The sequence below is a fragment of the Haliotis rufescens genome, unplaced genomic scaffold, assembly GCF_023055435.1.
Source record: "Haliotis rufescens isolate VD_foot unplaced genomic scaffold, xgHalRufe1.0.p SCAF_13, whole genome shotgun sequence".
Classification (NCBI taxonomy): Eukaryota; Metazoa; Mollusca; class Gastropoda; order Lepetellida; family Haliotidae; genus Haliotis; species Haliotis rufescens.
In genome coordinates this window covers 10,406,725-10,427,496 of record NW_025963813.1, presented here as the reverse complement: position 1 = coordinate 10,427,496, position 20,772 = coordinate 10,406,725, and the positions used below count along the sequence as shown (strand labels likewise).

The window sequence follows — 20,772 nt, the reverse complement described above, 5'->3', positions numbered from 1 at the left end:
AGTCTGTAAATAATTGAGTCTGGACCAGATAACACAGTGACTGACATCATGAGCCTAGATCTACACAATTGGGATACAATGACATGCATTAACCAAGTCTGCGACCACCCGATCCTGTTAGTTGCCTCTTACGACAAGCATAGTCGCCTCAACAACAGAAGACCTATTCTAACCTCTGTGTGTGTCTGTGCTTGGTCGTGTGTGTGGGCGTGCGTTCGTGCGTGCGCGCGTGCTCGCATGCATGCTTTCTCTTCATGAAAGAAAGTGAATTAAAGTGAATTAAGTGCTTTGCAGATAAGACACCAAACAAAAATTTACATTGGATGAACATGGATGTCTTGGCTTAAAAGAGTCCTGTTTCATTGTATTTATTTGTATTGTAGGGACTAATTAATTTTGATTTATTAATTTTTGAGGTTATTGGCTAACCAAGCCATTTGTTTTCATTTAGGTTTTCTCAAATCTAAGAATAATAGGCCATTCCTACGAGTGATTACTGTTTTCTGATTGGCTTATAATTGAGTGGGCGGGGCGTGTGTTGCATTTGAATGATGTCACTACTTTTGTATTGCTGTCTGTACTGTTTGTATAAATGATTAAATCCTTCAACTTATCATTGTTGAACTTATTTATAAGATTTACGAGGATTTACATGTGCACTCCAGTTTTTAAATTCATATCTTCATAAATGCCCCCAAAATGTTAAAGATTTAAAAAAAAAAAAGACTACATTTGAGAAAAGCTAATCTTGGTGAATACATTAACGGGCACATTTTACAGTATTTACTATTTTTCACTCACGAAGTTAACCACTGGATTGTCTGGTCGAGACTCAATTATTTACAGAAGGCAGTCAATATTGCTGAGTGCTGCGTTAAACAACAAACGTTTTTCACTAATTAGAAATTATTCAATAACCATGCACTCGAAACTCCATCAAATTTGACAGTAGAAATAGGAAGTATTGGAAATAATCATTATATGATAAATATTTAAATTTTCAAGACGCCAAACAAAATTGTTATACCATTGCTACTTGTGTGTTTATTGTTGAAAGGGTGTTAGAGATATGCTAAAACTGTTGGTTCTTACGTTCCATTTAATTTGTGAATCTACCTGCAATTTGTCAGTGTATGTATTTCGAAATAGTCAGTGTCCTCATCTTCTAGTTCTAAAAAGCCCGAGTCTTATGACTAAATTCTGGGGAATCCCCCCGGATGTTTATTAGTATTACCTCCCTTTATTTGCTAATGCTTTATTCAAAATTTAGGATTGCGATCAAGCAGTGGCTTATTGACGAAGAACAGTCTTGTCTGTGATGATAGGAAATATACGTTAGGTTATAAATAATGTGCTCATTAAAAAGCATTCTAGAATAGTTAATATCACACACCAGTATCCCTGAAATAGAGGAATAATCTCACGGCTGTTGGGCGTGTCAAACATATTAAAACAAACTATAACATCAACGGAAAACCGGTGGTTCCCCACGGGACTGCGCGAGCACGTCAGTACCTGGCGACCAAATTCAAAGGGGAACCATTTTCGGTAATAGCTAAGAAAAGTGTTAATTTTATCCCGTTTTTTTTTTAAATGTCACTTGTGTTTATTCATATATTGTCGTTTTATTCACTTTATGAAAGTCTTACTTCATTTGAATTCGCGTTGCAAACACGGAAGTAGTAAGTTTGTGGGTTACCCGATAGAGGGGGCGATTGGGAAATTGTGACTTGGCCTCTTGGAAATTTTGTGGAAGGTATTTTCCCAGAGTAAGATGATGTGACGTTTTGAAAATTCACATTTGCAGACATAGCTGTCTGAGGCAAAGCGTTTGGATTCTTCGTGATCTCTCAGTCAACAGTGTCTTGTATGGTTTAATGTGATTTAGTTATTGTTTGACGGAAATAATCGTACTTTCGTTTTTATCAGTTGCTTCAACTGGATTAACAAAGTCATTAAGTTGAAATACTTTAACATTTTAACCACGTCTGTTGAAATAGGTAAGTGTTGTTTACTTTATACAATAAGGTATCATGTTATATAGAATTATACCATGGCGATTGATGCAAACAATGTGATAAATATGAAAACATTGTTTAAGTTTGTAAGCTTTGTAATACGGTGTGTAAATTCCATTACAATGTTATTGATGTTTACACTGCTCTCATCAATATTCCAGCTATATGATTGCAGTCTGTAAATAAACAAGTCAGGACAAAACAATCCAGTGATTGGTTATGTTATCAGTTGTGATCAATTAATGAAACATTAAGCTTTTGCAGAGACCATATACCAATCGGTATAATAGGTTCAGTGCTGGAATATACCATGGTCTCTGACTTTAGTTAGTGAGTGAGTGGGTATGGTTTTGTGCTATTTTTGAGCAATATTCCAGCAATGTTATCACAGCGGGGACACCAGAAATAGACTTCACACATTGTTTTGAGCATCATAATTACAGTGGATGATCACTCACCATAACAACTGTGCAGTGTAAATGCTATGTATAGAAGTTGTTACGGTAACGCGGGGTCGGTTTCTTGGACCCCGATGACAGCGGTATATCGAGGGATCACTGTATTTTGTAATGTAAGGCAATGTTTGGTGGTTAACAAATCTTCTGACTAACAGCCAACACATGCAGACAGGAACTAGTATAAAATTAGAAAACCAAACTAACAATGTTCAAATAAATTGAATACAAATACACATATGGCATGAAATCTAACCGCTGAATAAAAGTCAGTGCTACAAAATACATTTTATTCCAATTTCAGTGTCAATTTTGTTTCTACTGACCCAATGTTATGGTGATGTGTGTAAAAAACAAATCTGATTAAGATTATAACCAAAACATATATAGAAAGCATGGCCAAAAAATGATACGAGTCAATAAATGTGAGGGTTCATGTATGTTTATTGCGTTATTTTAATGACAGTCAAGACTGGTAGAAGGGATCTGGTTGTTTTCTAAATACAGTTTTACATGAATGAAGAGATCGGATTGGTTCATGTGTTCTTGATAAAATACTTTGTATCCAGCCTGGTAGGAAATTACATTTCTGAGTGGGAAAATATATCCCTTATACCCCGCCATATAGACCACAAGCTAAATACTGATTTCTGAGTGGGAAAATATATCCCGTATACCCCGCCATGTAGACCACAAGCTACATACTGATTTCTGAGCGGGAAAATATATCCCTTATACCCCGCCATGTAGACCACATGGTACATACTTATTTCTGAGTGGGAAAATATATCCTTTATACCCTGCCATGTAGACCACATGCTACATACTGATTTCTGAGTGGGAAAATATATCCCTTATACCCCACCATATAGACCACAAGCTAAATACTGATTTCTGAGTGGGAAAATATATCCCTTATACCCTGCCATATAGACCACAAGCTAAATACTGATTTCTGAGTGGGAAAATATATCCCTTATACCCCGCCATATAGACCACAAGCTACATACTGATTTCTGAGTGGGAAAATATATCCCTTATACACCACCATATAGACCACAAGCTAAATACTGATTTCTGAGTGGGAAAATATATCCCTTATACCCCGCCATGTAGACCACACGCTACATACTGATTTCTGAGTGGGAAAATATATCCCTTATACCCTGCCATATAGACCACAAGCTACATACTGATTTCTGAGTGGGAAAATATATCCCTTATACCCCACCATATAGACCACAAGCTACATACTGACTTCTGAGTGGGAAAATATATCCCTTATACCCCGCCATATAGACCACAAGCTAAATACTGATATCTGAGTGGGAAAATATATCCCTTATACCCCGCCATATAGACCACAAGCTAAATACTGATTTCTGAGTGGGAAAATATATCCCTTATACCCTGCCATATAGACCACAAGCTACACACTGATTTCTGAGTGGGAAAATATATCCCTTATGCCCCGCCAGATAGACCACAAGCTAAATACTGATTTCTGAGTGGGAAAATATATCCCTTATACCCTGCCATATAGACCACAAGCTACATACTGATTTCTGAGTGGGAAAATATATCCCTTATACCCCACCATATAGACCACAAGCTAAATACTGATTTCTGAGTGGGAAAATATATCCCTTATACCCCGCCAGATAGACCACAAGCTAAATACTGATTTCTGAGTGGGAAAATATATCCCTTATACCCTGCCATATAGACCACAAGCTAAATACTGATTTCTGAGTGGGAAAATATATCCCTTATGCCCCACCATATAGACCACAAGCTAAATACTGATTTCTGAGTGGGAAAATATATCCCTTATACCCCGCCAGATAGACCACAAGCTAAATACTGATTTCTGAGTGGGAAAATATATCCCTTATACCCTGCCATATAGACCACAAGCTAAATACTGATTTCTGAGTGGGAAAATATATCCCTTATACCCTGCCATATAGACCACAAGCTAAATACTGATTTCTGAGTGGGAAAATATATCCCTTATACCCTGCCATATAGACCACAAGCTAAATACTGATTTCTGAGTGGGAAAATATATCCCTTATACCCCGCCATATAGACCACAAGCTACATACTGATTTCTGAGTGGGAAAATATATCCCTTATACCCCGCCAGATAGACCACAAGCTAAATAAAGATTTCTGAGTGGGAAAATATATCCCTTATACCCTGCCATATAGACCACAAGCTAAATACTGATTTCTGAGTGGGAAAATATATCCCTTATACCCTGCCATATAGACCACAAGCTAAATACTGATTTCTGAGTGGGAAAATATATCCCTTATACCCCGCCATATAGACCACAAGCTACATACTGATTTCTGAGTGGGAAAATATATCCCTTATACCCCGCCATATAGACCACAAGCTAAATACTGATTTCTGAGTGGGAAAATATATCCCTTATACCCTGCCATGTAGACCACAAGCTACATACTGATTTCTGAGTGGGAAAATATATCCCTTATACCCCGCCAGATAGACCACAAGCTAAATACTGATTTCTGAGTGGGAAAATATATCCCTTATACCCTGCCATATAGACCACAAGCTACATACTGATTTCTGAGTGGGAAAATATATCCCTTATACCCCGCCATATAGACCACAAGCTACATACTGATTTCTGAGTGGGAAAATATATCCCTTATACCCCGCCATGTTGACCACAAGCTACATACTGATTTCTGAGTGGGAAAATATATCCCTTATACCCTGCCATATAGACCACATGCTACATACTGATTTCTGAGTGGGAAAATATATCCCTTATACTCTGCCATGTAGACCACAAGCTACATACTGATTTCTGAGCGGGAAAATATATCCCTTATACCCCGCCATGTAGACCACAAGCTAGATACTGATTTCTGAGTGGGAAAATATATCCCTTATACCCTGCCATATAGACCACAAGCTAAATACTGATTTCTGAGTGGGAAAATATATCCCTTATACCCTGCCATATAGACCACAAGCTAAATACTGATTTCTGAGTGGGAAAATATATCCCTTATACCCTGCCATATAGACCACAAGCTACATACTGATTTCTGAGTGGGAAAATATATCCCTTATACCCCGCCATGTAGACCACAAGCTAAATACTGATTTCTGAATTGGAAAATATATCCCTTATACCCCACCATATAGACCACAAGCTACATACTGATTTCTGAGTGGGAAAATATATCCCTTATACCCTGCCATATAGACCACATGCTACATACTGATTTCTGAGCGGGAAAATATATCCCTTATACCCCGCCATGTAGACCACAAGCTAGATACTGATTTCTGAGTGGGAAAATATATCCCTTATACCCTGCCATATAGACCACAAGCTAAATACTGATTTCTGAGTGGGAAAATATATCCCTTATACCCTGCCATATAGACCACAAGCTAAATACTGATTTCTGAGTGGGAAAATATATCCCTTATACCCTGCCATATAGACCACAAGCTACATACTGATTTCTGAGTGGGAAAATATATCCCTTATACCCCGCCATGTAGACCACAAGCTAAATACTGATTTCTGAATTGGAAAATATATCCTTTATATCCTGCCATGTAGACCACAAGCTAAATACTGATTTCTGAGTGGGAAAATATATCCCTTATACCCTGCCATATAGACCACAAGCTAAATACTGATTTCTGAGTGGGAAAATATATCCCTTATACCCTGCCATATAGACCACAAGCTACATACTGATTTCTGAGTGGGAAAATATATCCCTTATACCCCGCCATGTAGACCACAAGCTAAATACTGATTTCTGAATTGGAAAATATATCCTTTATATCCTGCCATATAGACCACAAGCTAAATACTGATTTCTGAGTGGGAAAATATATCCCTTATACCCTGCCATATAGACCACAAGCTACATACTGATTTCTGAATTGGAAAATATATCCCATTTTCAAAGTGTAGGTATCACAATAAATTTCAATTCATCCAAGATCAAAAGTCCCATTCACATTCCCATCTCCATTCTTATTCTCAATTGTTCATGTGCCACATGTCAAACACCATATCCCATGGAGAAAACAGTTCAACGTTGTTACAAGTTAATGTTCAAACAAAGTTCACAACACATCTCATCTCAAAGTTGTTGAGTATTTATTTTCAAATAAAGTTCATAACATGCAGCTAATCTCATAATCATCAATTATCAACAAATACCCAAAACCTTATCCGCGTTGGAATTGGAAGATTGTCTGCAAAGGAAAAATAAACAATTACAAGTTTGCAGTTCAACATGTAAACAAAACAATAATGTATGAAAATTACTAAAACAACAAAAGTTGACAAAAGACATTAAATTGTACCAAAATAATTACAAGAGCATTTGCACAGAAAGAATGTATAACATTAAGTTATATGATGTAATTTAAATTGGAAATACTTGATGAAAATACAACTTTAAATTTACTAGAATGTAAACATTAGTGATTGAAAACTGAACACATTATCATTACTTCAGAAAAAGTTACAAATACAACATTTTGGGAAATAAAATTGCTACAGAATTGTATTGACAATGGATTAGAAATACAAATGCATGAAAGCATACCATTTTGGTAGACCCATATTCTTTTCTAACTTTTACTTCTTTCTTTTCTTATTTCTGACCACATGGATCCTCATTCTCTCCTTGCATGAACTGAAAAGCATGCATGGCATGCAGCCTAAACAGAGTAACCTTCCTTGGCTAAATTCCTGAAGCAGACATAAAATAATTATCTTTTTACTGCTATTAAATTTGGAATGAAAATAAAAGAAAATTTTAAACTTTAATAATTTGGAAAAATAAATAGAAATTATTTTAGAGATGTTATTTTTGACGGTAACACCAAGCTTTGAAGCAAAATGCTGCACACTTTTTCCGAGTCAAAGAATGTCATGTGACATAGTACAAGTTAACCTCAGCTCAATCGAACAGGGGGGCACGGGTGGCCCAGTTGTCTAAGGCGCTGCGATTTGCTGTGCAGAGTTGCATCCCAAGGGAAGCCAGAAACCTATGATTGTGGGTTCAAATCCCGGTTCGCCCCGATTATGTTTCTAGGTTTGTCAGCACCATACCATGCTCGTGGGTTTCACCGAAGTGGTAAACGTCTGAGACCGGCATCACTTCGGGCTTTCCTCCCACATTAAGCTGACACGCTGTGATATAACTGGAATAATGTTAAAAGCGGCGTTAAACCCAACTCACTCACTCAATCGAACAGCTGTTTTCTATCAATTTTAAATTTGTTTTAATTCTTTTACAATGTCAGATTAAAACATGTCCGTAGCATAAATTCGCCTCCGGCTCATATAAAACCTTACGGAGGACTAAAACCACATGTGCACCTCATGATACTGCTAGAACTTTAGGTATTCATTGTACCAATTCATGACAAGAACTATAAAGGTAAAATATCAAATCTTACAGTACAGTAAACTACACCCTTTCTTTATGTCACAGGTGGCGCAGTTGTCTAAGGCACCGCGATTCGTTGTGCAGAGTTGCGTCCCTTGGGCACGCCAGAAACCTATGATTGTGGGTTTGAACCCCGGTTCGCCCCGATTATGTTTCTTGGTTTGTCGGCACCATACCCGCCCTCGTGGGTTTCACCGAAGTGGTAAACTTCGTATACAGTCTCCGAGGCGACTAGTCCTTGTTTTAGCCCCTCAATGCCGAGGGCCAGACAGGGTAACAACAAGTACCATCTTTTAACGTCTTTTGGTATGATGTGGCCGGGGATCGAACCCCGGACCTTCCGCTCTCCGGGAGGATGCTCTACCACTAGACCACGGAGGCGGTCAAGGTATAAGCCATTGTACATTAGGTAAACTTGTATATTTATAAAAGCTTTTGTTTCAAGAGTCAATCCAGTTTACTATTCTGTTATGTTGAATCTTATTACTTCCAGGTTTTCTGATACACAATGGCTGCCAAGCAACCTCCAGACCCCAACAAGTCCGTGGATCTAAAGGCGGCCACCTCGGACGACACAGAGACAGATGGCCTTATAATGACCAGGGCCGCTGCTCTGCAGGCACAAGGAGGAATGGCGTTTAGAAACGTTCAGCAAGGGTTGCCACCAATTCATCCAGCTCAGTTCAATCCATACAGTGAGTCAATGTCCTGTTTGTTTGTTTTTTGTTTGATGCCGCACTCAGCAATATTCCAGCTATGTGACAGCGGTCTGTAAATAATCGAGTCTGGACCAGACAATCCAGTGATTGACATTATGAGCATTGATCCTCTTAATAGGATACAATGACATGCATCAGCCAAGTCAGCGAGCCTGGAAAATCACCCACTATTCGTTTTCCTTTTTAAACATTTTCTGTGGTGAAAAACTACAAATTGTGTTGGTCAATCAGAGGATTAAGATGGCTACGTGCCTTGGGTAAGTGCTGGTAATGACATGTGAGTGAGTGACTGAGTATGGTTTTACGCCGCTTTTAGCAATATTCCAGCAATATCACCGCTCGGGACACCAGAAATGGGCTTCGCACACTTTACCACTTGGCTTCAAAACTGCCCTTTAGCATAAATTTTCTGGGTAAACATTGACCATTACCATATTCGACGTAATAAGCGCCCGGCTCTAATAAGCGCCCACGGCATCAATTGCTAATATATTGGCTAGTGAACAATCCCAATTACCACCCCTTCCGATTGATCAATGTACACAAGACTTATTTATTCGCCTATAATACGCACTGTTAATTGTGTTATATGCACCCTTTATTATGGGCAATTAACTTCTGGAAAAATATATATGACGTACATAAACACTTCAGGCTGTCAGCATAAACCACGAAATTTATCTATCTTTTTTCACCAAAATAATATTCCCAAAAGAGCCCCCTATTTCTAATTTTGAGAGCGCCCTGGGAGCTTATTACGTCAAATACAGTAACTATAGGGGTGACATGACACAACAGTGCACCGGTGCATCGTAAGTTTTCATGCAACAATGGGATACACTCACGTTTTCTTCTGTATCGATACAAGATGATACACTTGCTGAAACAATCACTTACTACTCATGTAATGCCCCTAAGCAATTCTGTTAGTCAGATACCGCAAAATTTGTTGTAATTAGCATTCCAAGTTCTCTACTAACATGAGCCTTCAGCTAGATTTTCCTTTGGAACATGCTCTGAAATATTTATAGTCAAGAAGTTTCCAAGCAATTTGATGTAAATATGTGTATTGCGATATGTATCATATCGTTATCTATTTATTGTGATACGTATCATTATTGTGCCCATGCTGTATCGTTTCACCCTGAATGAACTAATGAACCCGTGAAGATCCGGGGTAGAATAGGTCTTCTGCTGTAAAAGGCGACTTTGCTTGTCATAAGAGGCGACTAACGGGATCGGGGGGTCAGCCTCAATGACTTGATTGATGCATGTCATCCATCCCAATTGCGTGGATCGATGCTCATAATGTCAATCACTGAATTGTCTGGTCCAGACTCCATTATTTACAGACCGCCGTCATATAGCTGGGATATCGCTGAGTGTGGCATTAAACAACAAACAAATAATAAACTGATGACATGTTGCAGTTCCCCACCATGGACAGCAGTACTTTCACCGGGGCGGCAGCGCCAACTTCTTCAACATCACCAACAGCCACAATGTCCAGATTGGTCGCACCAATGTCATGAACATCGGCATGCCACACATGTCACGTCATGATGAAAGCTCAAGCAGTGATGAAGACGACCAGGACGCTCTCGAAGATGAGCGGACTAGAGAGTTGAGAAGTATGATGGTTGAAATATTAATCCTGTGTTCCATGTTTTGTTTCAAGGAATTACCGTATTCGACGTAATAAGCGCCCAGGGCGCACTCAAAATTAGTAATAGGGGGCTCTCATTAGAATATTATTTGGGTGAGAGAAAAACCCAGAGATAAAGATAAATTTCGTGGTTTATGCTGACAGCCTGAAATGTTTATATACGACAGATATATTTTTCAAGAATGTAATTGCCCATAATTAAGGGTGCATGAAGCACATGAGTGCATATTATACGCGAATAAATAAGTCTTACGTACATTGATCAATCGGGAGGGGTGATAAATGAGATTGTTCACTAGCCAATATATAAGCAAATATCGCCGTGGGCGCTAATTAGAGCAGGGCACTTATTGCGTCGAATACGATAAATCTTGTATTAGATTGTCAATGAACCCTTTTATACCATCTTCCTGAGGCAAGTGAGTTAACTGACTTTAAATGTCCAGTTTCCACCCTTGCCGAAATAGGCTTGAATTCCTGGGCTCGATTGTAGCGCCACCTGTGGCTATCACGAGTTATGTCGCTTCTATGCTTCTCCTATGGACCAATCAGATTCCACCTCTCGTATCACTTGCATTTACTTCAAACAAAATGGCGGCACCCAGTTAAGACGATCTATCTATGTTGTGATCAAACGGGTGTTACATCATGAAGTGCATCAAATCACACAAGCACCTTGATGAAAAACATGAAGAGATTTGAAAAATATCTGTTGACAACGAGTTGGTGGTGCACATGCTTTGCAAATCCTGCAATCGATCAAAATCTGCATCACAGTTTACGAACAGGATTTTGATTTCATTGCACGATTTTGATTGGACCCATTAGTTAAATAAGAACAGAGTTCCATTTGTTCGATCACTTTACTTGAGAAAATCAGCGTGAAATGTCAATAACTAAACAAGTATCGAACAGGTTGAAACACAGGCGTGTTTATAATTATATCTGATTCCGGTTCCGATTGCGAATGTGCACTGGTACAAGGGACGGTCTATTACACAGGGGCGCCGTATAGTACGATGTTCTCCATTTGTCTATTCAAAATGTAACTCTATAATTCCAACCTAGTTCGGCAAGGGTGAAAACTGGACTTTAATAATCAGTTAACTCTCTTGCCTTGGGAAGATTTTAGGCTAAAAACAATAATCATCTTGGTTCTCAGGCACTGCCCACATCATTATGTTCCATGCACGTTTGGTTTTTGTTTCCATTTTCAATTTATTTTGTGTATTGTGTTTTATGTATTAGGATTTATATATTTTTTTGAAAATAGAAATGAAAATAGTGCAGCAGACTTTATGATGATGCAGGTGGTTCCTGAGAACCAAGACTATTATTTTTTTTAGCCTTCTATACATGGAGAGATCAATACTAAGATGGTAGTATAAATGTGATACTGTCCTCTACACAGTGAGAGGGAGATCTGTAATAACAATGGTATGAATGTGATACTGTCCTCTACACAGTGAGAGGGAGATCTGTAATAACAATGGTATGAATGTGATACTGTCCTCTACAGAGTGAGAGGGAGATCTGTAATAACAATGGTATGAATGTGATACTGTCCTCTACAGAGTGAGAGGGAGATCTGTAATAACAATGGTATGAATGTGATACTGTTCTCTACACAGTGAGAGGGAGATCTGTAATAACAATGGTATGAATGTGATACTGTCCTGTACAGAGTGAGAGGGAGATCTGTAATAACAATGGTATGAATGTGATACTGTCCTCTACAGAGTGAGAGGGAGATCTGTAATAACAATGGTATAAATCTGATACTGTCCTCTACAGAGTGAGAGGGAGATCTGTCATAACAATGGTATGAATGTGATACTGTTCTCTACACAGTGAGAGGGAGATCTGTAATAACAATGGTATGAATGTGATACTGTCCTCTACACAGTGAGAGGGAGATCTGTAATAACAATAGTATGAATGTGATACTGTCCTCTACAGAGTGAGAGGGAGATCTGTAATAACAATGGTATGAATGTGATACTGTCCTCTATACAGTGAGAGGGACACCTGTTCTAAGATGCAGGTATAAATGTCAAGTTTTCAAATTTATATCTCATACTATGCATTTCATTCTTATTCTCTGATCCTTGCGTAGAAACGTTCCTGAAACAAGTTTCCAGTTTCAAGAAACACCTGACCAAACAAAACCCAGCCGTAACCAAGGTTAAGGTTACCATCGCCAACAATAGCTAATGCTACACAAGTGTGCAGCCTGATCATGTGACGTCTCCAGTTTACTCCTTCTCTTTCTTATCGGGGGGCACGGGTGGCCCAGTCGTCTAAGGTGCTGTGATTCGCTGTGCAGAGTTGCGTCCCCTGGGCACGCCAGAAACCTATGGTTGTGGGTTCGAATCCCGGTTCGCCCTGATTATGTTTCTAGGTTTGTAAGCACCATACCCGTGCTCGTGGGTTTCACCGAAGTGGTAAACATCTGAGACCTGCATCACTTCGGGCTTTCCTCCCACATTAAGCTGACACGCCGTGATATAACTGGAATACTGTTAAAAGCGGCGTTAAACCCAACTCACTCACTCACTCACTATTACAGTGGGAGTCATGTCAACTTTACCAGTGCCAGGTATATCACTTATCATGGGCAATGATATTGCAGAAGATAAGGTTATATCTGATCTTCCTAAAGTTGGTGAGATACCATGTGATGAACAGGAAGAGAGAGAAGAGTTAAATGTAAATCCTTCATGTGCTGTTACTTGGGCTATGGGGGCGGTCGGGGAGCCTTGTGGTTAAAGAGTTTGCTCGTCACGCCGAAGACCCGCACATCATAATGAGTTTTGATGTTTTTTCCCCCCAACACAAAGACATTACATAACACTGGAAATACCATGTCAACAAATCCGTACTGGAGTACGCGATGTAATCTTGTAATTACAGTGTCTGGTTATAAAAAGTGTTCATTGTATATCTGAACTTCTGTTTGTAACTTATTTCATCAATTTTATTCAAAATTCCTTTTAATATTGTTTTTATGAATTTCGGTGAAATCGTGTGTGAAGCAATCGGAAGATCACACAACTCACCGTTATTAACAGCAACCAACAGCAATATTCTAAAAAAAATAATTCCAAAATACTGAATCGGCTAGAGGGGGATGCGCACTATACTCAAGAAAACACAGTAAGCTGGGAACATCACTTGATCAGGCTGCACTCATGTGTTGCATAAGCTATTGTTGGTAACCTTGGTTACGGCTGGGATGTGTTTGGGTTAGGTGTTTTTCGAAGCTGGAAACTTGTTTTAGGGTCGTTTCCACACAAGGATCGGACTAGAAGGATGAAATGCACAGTGTGAGATAGGATAAGTATTATAAATCTATAATTTATTGTAAAATGTCCAATATTGTTCTGCTGTACAGGGTGTGAGAGAGAGATCAGTAATGAAGAGCTGTTGGACATTGCCCGCCATGTTGGCCTTGGATGGAGACGCCTCAGTAAGTCACAGATTGTCCGGATGCAAATACATTAATGCAGATAGACAAATATGTCTGGCGCCTCACAGGCAGCTTTGGTTGTATACTCCCCAGGGAGCTGAGAATGAAAATCACAGTGGTCACTGATCCATTGACTGGGGTAATGATAGTGTAGCGCTATGAGCATCCACTTGGTGAATGGAATCTGGCACATTATAAATACACTTATTATTATTATTTTTATTATCATATAAGGACATGGCTCCATTATGACAGGCTCCGCTATCATGCATGGTAGCGGAACTTCAAATTAAGACAAGAGATACTATTGGATGAAATGGTCGCAGATGTGGAGGTACTGGTGGACTGCAGCAATGAGCTTAACCCCTGTTAAGCGACCCTAACTGCAGCAACCGTTGCCAAGCAACCCATGTTGCTTACCAATGCAGCGCCCGCTGCCCTGCAACTACCGTTGCCAAGCAACCCATGTTGCTTACAAATGCAGCGCCTGCTGCCCTGCAAGTACCGTTGCCAAGCAACCCATGTTGCTATGCAGCTAGCGCTGCCAGGCAAGTACCATTGCCAAACCCTGTGCGAGGGCAACTATTGTTGCCAAGCTGACCATCCGCTGTAAAGCGGACACTAAGCCATCTGCTGTAAAGCAGAATGGATAAATTGGTTCCTGCTGTAAAGCGGGCAACCCTATCCTACATAATTTATAATTTGGGATATATCCCAAGATGCCAAATGTAACTTGTAATGCAGTCCACCAGCACCCCGGCCCATCTGCAACATTTTATTCATGACAACATCATTATATACAAACATAATGCTCCAGTAGAGTTCCACCAGATTGACAACTGCAAAGCTTGAATAACTTGTAATTAAGGATAACAGGGTGGGTGGGTGCAACAAACTATAGATGAATGTGCTATTATAGCTAAAATGGATAGAATTATCATTAAACCGCCCGCACGTTATCAGAAATGAGCGGGCCACTGTAACTTGATAATGCCCTCATACTGCTTGACGACGGGCCATTATCAAGCCCGTTGTTATGTGACGTCATAGGGTAGAGAAAATGACGTCACGTATTATAGTGACGTCATCTGGTTTCTTCTATGACGTTTCCATATTTATAAAATGTGGTCAGTGACAGTCGTGTTGATTGCAGTAAATGTTTCAAAACCGATGTTGTTGTTTCTTTTCTTTTGATAACAAATTCCATCCATCTTAGCTATAATAACGGTAACGCTCTTTTTCAGGGCATTATCATTTGCAGAATCCCTCAGTCTTTTCAACTGCCCTCCTTCGTCGGGCAGTTAATGGAAAACCTCAGGCTTCTACAAATGATAATGCCCTGAAAAATAGCGTTACCCTTATAATATAACTATGTGTTGTACGGCTGAAAGCTGGAGAGCAAGCATGGGTTGCTGAAGGCCTATTCTACCCCGCATCTTCACAGGTCGGCATGATGAGGGAATTGTTATCACCATAGGTCCTTTTTACCTTGCCTGGCACTCGGCCTAAATGGGCTAAAACAAAGACTTGGTGTTAGGTGTCTGAGTGGGGTATTCAAGTTAAGCTGTGGCATGGTATCTCAGTGGAAAGTACTATAAAATTGGCTTTTGTCTGTGTTAGTTTAAGCAACCACATACACAGGCATGCATGCATGCAAATCGCTATATAAGTGCAGTAATCTTGAACTTGATGTTTAATCCCTCTCATGATGTTTGCCTCACCTCACCTCACCTTACCTCACCTTACCTCACCTCACCTTACCTCACAAACATCTGCAGTTAACATACTTACCGTATTTGACGTAATAAGCTCCCAGGGCGCTCTCAAAATTAGAAATAGGGGGTTCTTACTTGAATATTATGTTGGTGAAAAAAACAGAGTTGAAAGATAAATTTCGTGGTTTATAGTGACAACTGAAATGTTTATGTACGACAGATATATTTTTCCAGAATTTAATTGCCCATAATTAAGGGTGCATATAACACATGAGTGTGTATTATACACGAATAAATAAGTCTTGCGTACATTGATCAATCAGAAGGGGTGCTTATTTGGATTGTTCACTAGCCAATATATCAACAAATTTCGCTGTGGGCGCTTATTAGAGCGGGGCGCTTATTATGTCGAATACGGTAATAACAATAGGCTATCATAAACAGTGTCCAAAATAACTGCCTGCCCACCAGCTCGTGGCTAGTAACTTTTCTGTCGGGCTGAATGAGATTTTCCACCTGCCCGACTGTCTGGCAGATGATTTTAAGACCACTTATTATCCCCCGACATGAAGTGGAAGGGGGATATAGGAATGGGTGCCGTCCGTCCGTCCTTCCGTCCGGCCGTCCTTCCATCCGTCCTGCCGTCCGTCACATTTCGTTTCCGGAGCAGATCTTGAAAACCGTACCATATTTCTTCACCAAACTTGGCACAATGATAGATCTAGTGGTGAACTGGTGCCTTTTGATAGTTTTGGATTTTTTAAAAAGTTATTTTTCGAGTTTCCATGGCAACAACTTTGATTTAGACTGAAAATGGCGGTAGTCCTTTTTTCCGGAGCAGATCGTGTAAAACCGTACCATATTTCTTCGTCATACTTGGCACATAGATAGGTCTAGTGGTGAACTGGTGCCTTTTGATAGTTTGGGATTTAAAAAAAAATTATTTTTCGAGTTTCCATGGCAACAACTTTGATTTAGACTGAAAATGGTGGTAGTCCTCGTTTCCGGAGCAGATCTTGAAAAACATACCATATTTCTTCACCAAACTTGGCACATAGATAGATCTAGTGGTGAACTGGTGCTTTTTGATAGTTTGGGATTTAAAAAAAAATTATTTTTGAGTTTCCATGGCAACGACTTTGATTTAGACTGAAAATGGTGGTAGTCCTCGTTTCCGGAGCAGATCTTGAAAACCGTACCAATTTTCTTCACCATATTTTGCACATTGATAGGTCTAGTGGTGAACTGGTGCCTTTGGATAGTTTGGGATTTTTTTTAAAAGTTATTTTTCGAGTTTCCATGGCAACGACTTTGATTTAGACTGAAAATGGCGGTAGTCCTCGTTTCCGGAGCAGATCTTGAAAAACGTAGTATATTTCTTTACAAAAAGGCCCAGTGAACATAGTTCACAGGAGCTAATGCATTGCACACACCCGACATGTCATATTGGCGGGGGATGTGAGTATTTCATGCTTGTTCAGTTTTATCCTGAACTGCTCATAGATTCTCAAGTAATTGTTGTGTTAGTTCAAAGATCAAGACACAATTTTTCTCATTTTTTTTCGTGATTTTTCAATGTTTATATTGTCTGAATAGGGGCAGGTAGCTTTGAAAATGGGCAGGTACCGGTAACATTTATTGGTTACCTGCCTTTGTTGTTGGGTTTTGAAACACACTTTTTGATCGTAACCAACAGTCTCAGCAGCCGTATAGCCCTGTTTTTATGTTCCAGTTCGCTTCATCGGCTTACAGGACTATGATGTGGACGAAGTGTACGAAGAACACAGCTCTCGGGGGTTGGAGGAAGTTATATACCAGCTCCTCCGGCGCTGGCGGAGCGAGGTGACCAACCCCACTGTAGCTGAGATGTTGTATCATGTACAGCGATCAGACATGTACCATCTTGCCCAGTATCTGAAGACTGACCTACCGGACTGATAAACGTGTGTGTCTGTTGGGGGGGAATTGTTGACATCTATGCCCTGTAGATCCATGTACCCTGTAAAGGGATCGGGGAAGTGGCTGGGTAAATTTTGAAAAAAATATGTTTCAGAAAATACTGTAAAATAATCTTTCCTCAGCTTTTACAAAAAACTAAATTTGGTTGATAGGCATTTCTTAGAAGATGATGGATAACTAGGTAGACGCAATTTATGAATACCACCTCTTTTTTGCACTATTAGGCTAAATAAATTCTAGTCTTGGTTCTCAGGCACTGTCCACATCATCATAAAGTTCATTACACATTTTGTTTCTGTTTCCATTTTCATTTTTTTTTGTGCATTGTGTTTAAGTATATTTTTGAAAATGGAAATAAAAACAAAACTTGCTCAGACTTGATGATGATGCGGTTGGTGCCTGAGAACCAAGACTATTATTTTTTTTAGCCTTATAGTGATATTTCAGTACAGATGCTGATGCCATTGTTTTGTTGTGTCAACTTTGTCAAAACTAAATTGTCTCTTAGAATTGCTGGAAGTCAAGAAGGATGAAGAAGAAGGATGAAATCATTTGGCTCTTTTTTGAACTGCAGATAAAAATATTATGTTTTGACCAAAAAATTGTTCTATCTATAACAAATTTCCCAGGCTTCCCCTAAGAACATCAAATAGTTGGTCCCTCGTAAGCATGGATTTGTTTTGCCCAAATCTTGTTCTAACCCGGAAAGATGTCAGGATTAAATATATAAAATTGCAGTGAAAATGTTCCGATCTTGTTGTGAAAAGTTGACAAGAACAATTTTTTGGTTTGTTTCTGACCAATGTTCCTGTAGTGAGTGAGTATGGTTTTACGCCGCTTTTAGCAATATTCCAGCAATATCCTGGCGGGGACACCAGAAACGGGCTTCACACATTGTACCCGGGTCTTCGGCGTGACGAGCCAACGCTTTAACCACTAGGCTACCCGACCGCCCCACATGTTCCTGTATGTTGTTGATGTGCAACATGAAAAGCAGGGAAACGAAGACATACAATCACAATACAAATAAACATAATCTAAAAGGAAAACAAAAGAATATGACGAAAAAGGAAACCATGAAACAAATCCTGATAGTTAATTAATGATGAAGGCAAATGTGAAAATATGTAATTATGACAGAAATGGATAGAATGCAGAGCCCAAAACGCAACCTAACTCGGAAGTACGGCTGCTTTAGATTTCAATAAAATAACTGTGTTTATGTCGAGTAAATTAAACAAAAAAGTAGTTGCCAGTGAACACTATGGCTGTCAGGGTGAAGTATCTTTAAGAATTAACAGAAAATGAGAATTGTTTTTTTTTACCATGGTAACAGATATGTTAAAAAATTATTTTTTTAAAGAATTTGTTTTTGTTTTTTAAATGTTAACGGATATGTCAATAGGAATTTTCAAACATAGAGCATTTATATTGCAAGTATTTGTTCCATGCTTAAAATTCTCTTCACCCCACCACCCCAACCCACCTCCACCCCCAATAATTAAATACAATAAATCTAACCAAGTCCCATTTTTTAATATAGCCCCATTAAAAAATCTCTCTTTCAGACACTTGACAGTTTCATAAGGTAGAACATATGTGTGTGAAGGTTCCTGTTTGACTGGAACAAATTTCAGTGTCACAGGAAACAATCCTCTTCTTACAAACCTCCGGTGATGTCATCCTATTGTTCTCCAGTCGGGTTAAATCTCATAAACAGGGACGTTGTAACATCCCTGGGATTTTATAGGATATTCAAGTCATATTTGCTATATAATATCCCAGGGATTTAATATAATGTCCTGGGTATTTTATTAATATATCTTCCGTTCAGATTGTAACTTGTAATGAAATGTAAAATCAAATGACAAATATTTTCTTTAAATTCCTGAGGATCGAACTCGCAACCTTCGTACCTGTAGCCCAGTGAGTGTACCACTAGGTGAGAGAGGCGTGGATAAGCCGCACTGCTTTTTAGAATGTCCTTTTCAAGATCCGTACGCGAGCAACAGATATTTTACGCCTGTTTCCTAATGTTCATGGAAAGTATGTTCGAAACATAAAAATGTTGATAAATGTTGTTTAAAGTTCCTTTTTTCGGTTTATAAGTAAGATAAAACACTTCCCCTCGGGTTGTTATGATATATAAAACCCTTTCCCTCGGAAAATCCCTCGGGATGCGGGTTTTAAATATCATAACAACCCTCGGACGTGTTTTATCCTATACACAATATGCACCTTTAAATGAATAAATGCTGGAATAATTATACACATAGAACCAAATCTTGTTACAGTCAACTATGTTGCATAGTTAAGGCTTTAAAAAAAAAGAATTGGTTCTCAGGCAATGGCTTTTAAAAAAGTAAGTGTGTACGGGCGACTGTTTTTTTTTTTTTGGGTGTGTGTGCTTTTTTGGGTGTGTTTTTTTGTTGTCATTCAAACGTAGTATGTGACCAAATAAACAGTTGTGTACAATCAACCTGGGAAAGGGCCTCCCTACATAAATGTTAACCTTGATGAGTATAATACTGGAATAGAGTATTTGACAACTATTGAGCATGGAATATTTATGGATTTTTTAATTTAAAAAAAAAATGGAAATAAAACAAAACATGCAGCGAACTGTATGATGATACAGGTGGTGCCGGAGAACCAATTTTTTAAAGACAAAGTTGTTGAGTTTTTATTTGGCATTTTTATTGGGTGACGATGCAGAGCATGTGGTTGTGAAATGGGATGAAAATCTAAAATATTTTAATGCATATTTGTATGCAAGCAGTACAAAGTTTATTGAGTTATGGTTAATCATTGTGCATATTTTACGCAAATACATGACGTATCAAGACCTCTGCCTTTCTTTTTATTGAATTTTAGGTGATTTATTTATGACAACTATCACAGGAGGAAGGATACATTTCATAAATTGAGGCCAGGAGTTTGAAATGTTGGTGTGTTCTGTTTGTCTGACGATGCCTGAATACCAACTTTAGAGGTCATCTTGGGTTATAATTTAAAAATCCCTTTTTATGAATTTGCCTTTTTTGTGTGATGTTTTTTGGCCCCCAAACCTATGTACATATCACCTTGCAACACTTGTTTTGTGGTTAGGTTTTAGAATGATTGGTGAGAAAAAGATTTTGTATAAGATTGAGAGTTTTGTGATTTTGTGCGAGTCATTTGTGGCTTGTGGGGTACCTAGTGGCCTAAGGTGTTGCAATATCCATTGCAAAGTTGGAGCCCTTACACTTGTCTTGTGTTCGAATCCCAGATTATCACTGGTCTGCGATGAACTGCATAAA

The 20,772-nt window shown here is 38.9% G+C and overlaps 1 protein-coding gene across 4 annotated transcripts; it reads left to right on the top strand.

Moving 5' to 3' along the window:
• The first annotated feature begins 1,440 nt into the window (after positions 1-1,440).
• On the top strand, positions 1,441-18,989 carry LOC124139070. Of its 4 annotated transcripts, none has more exons than XM_046506059.2 (5): positions 1,441-1,548; positions 8,439-8,640; positions 10,095-10,295; positions 13,725-13,799; positions 17,247-18,989. In XM_046506059.2, exons 2-5 carry the CDS (start codon positions 8,454-8,456, stop codon positions 17,450-17,452), a joined length of 669 nt encoding a protein of 222 aa, XP_046362015.2. In that variant the 5' UTR covers positions 1,441-1,548; positions 8,439-8,453; the 3' UTR covers positions 17,453-18,989. The 4 variants fall into 4 exon arrangements, with proteins under 4 accessions (XP_046362015.2, XP_046362012.2, XP_046362011.2 ...); XM_046506056.2 differs by lacking the exon at positions 1,441-1,548 and adding an exon at positions 1,669-1,756; XM_046506055.2 differs by lacking the exon at positions 1,441-1,548 and adding an exon at positions 1,675-1,769.
• The last annotated feature ends 1,783 nt before the right edge of the window (positions 18,990-20,772 follow it).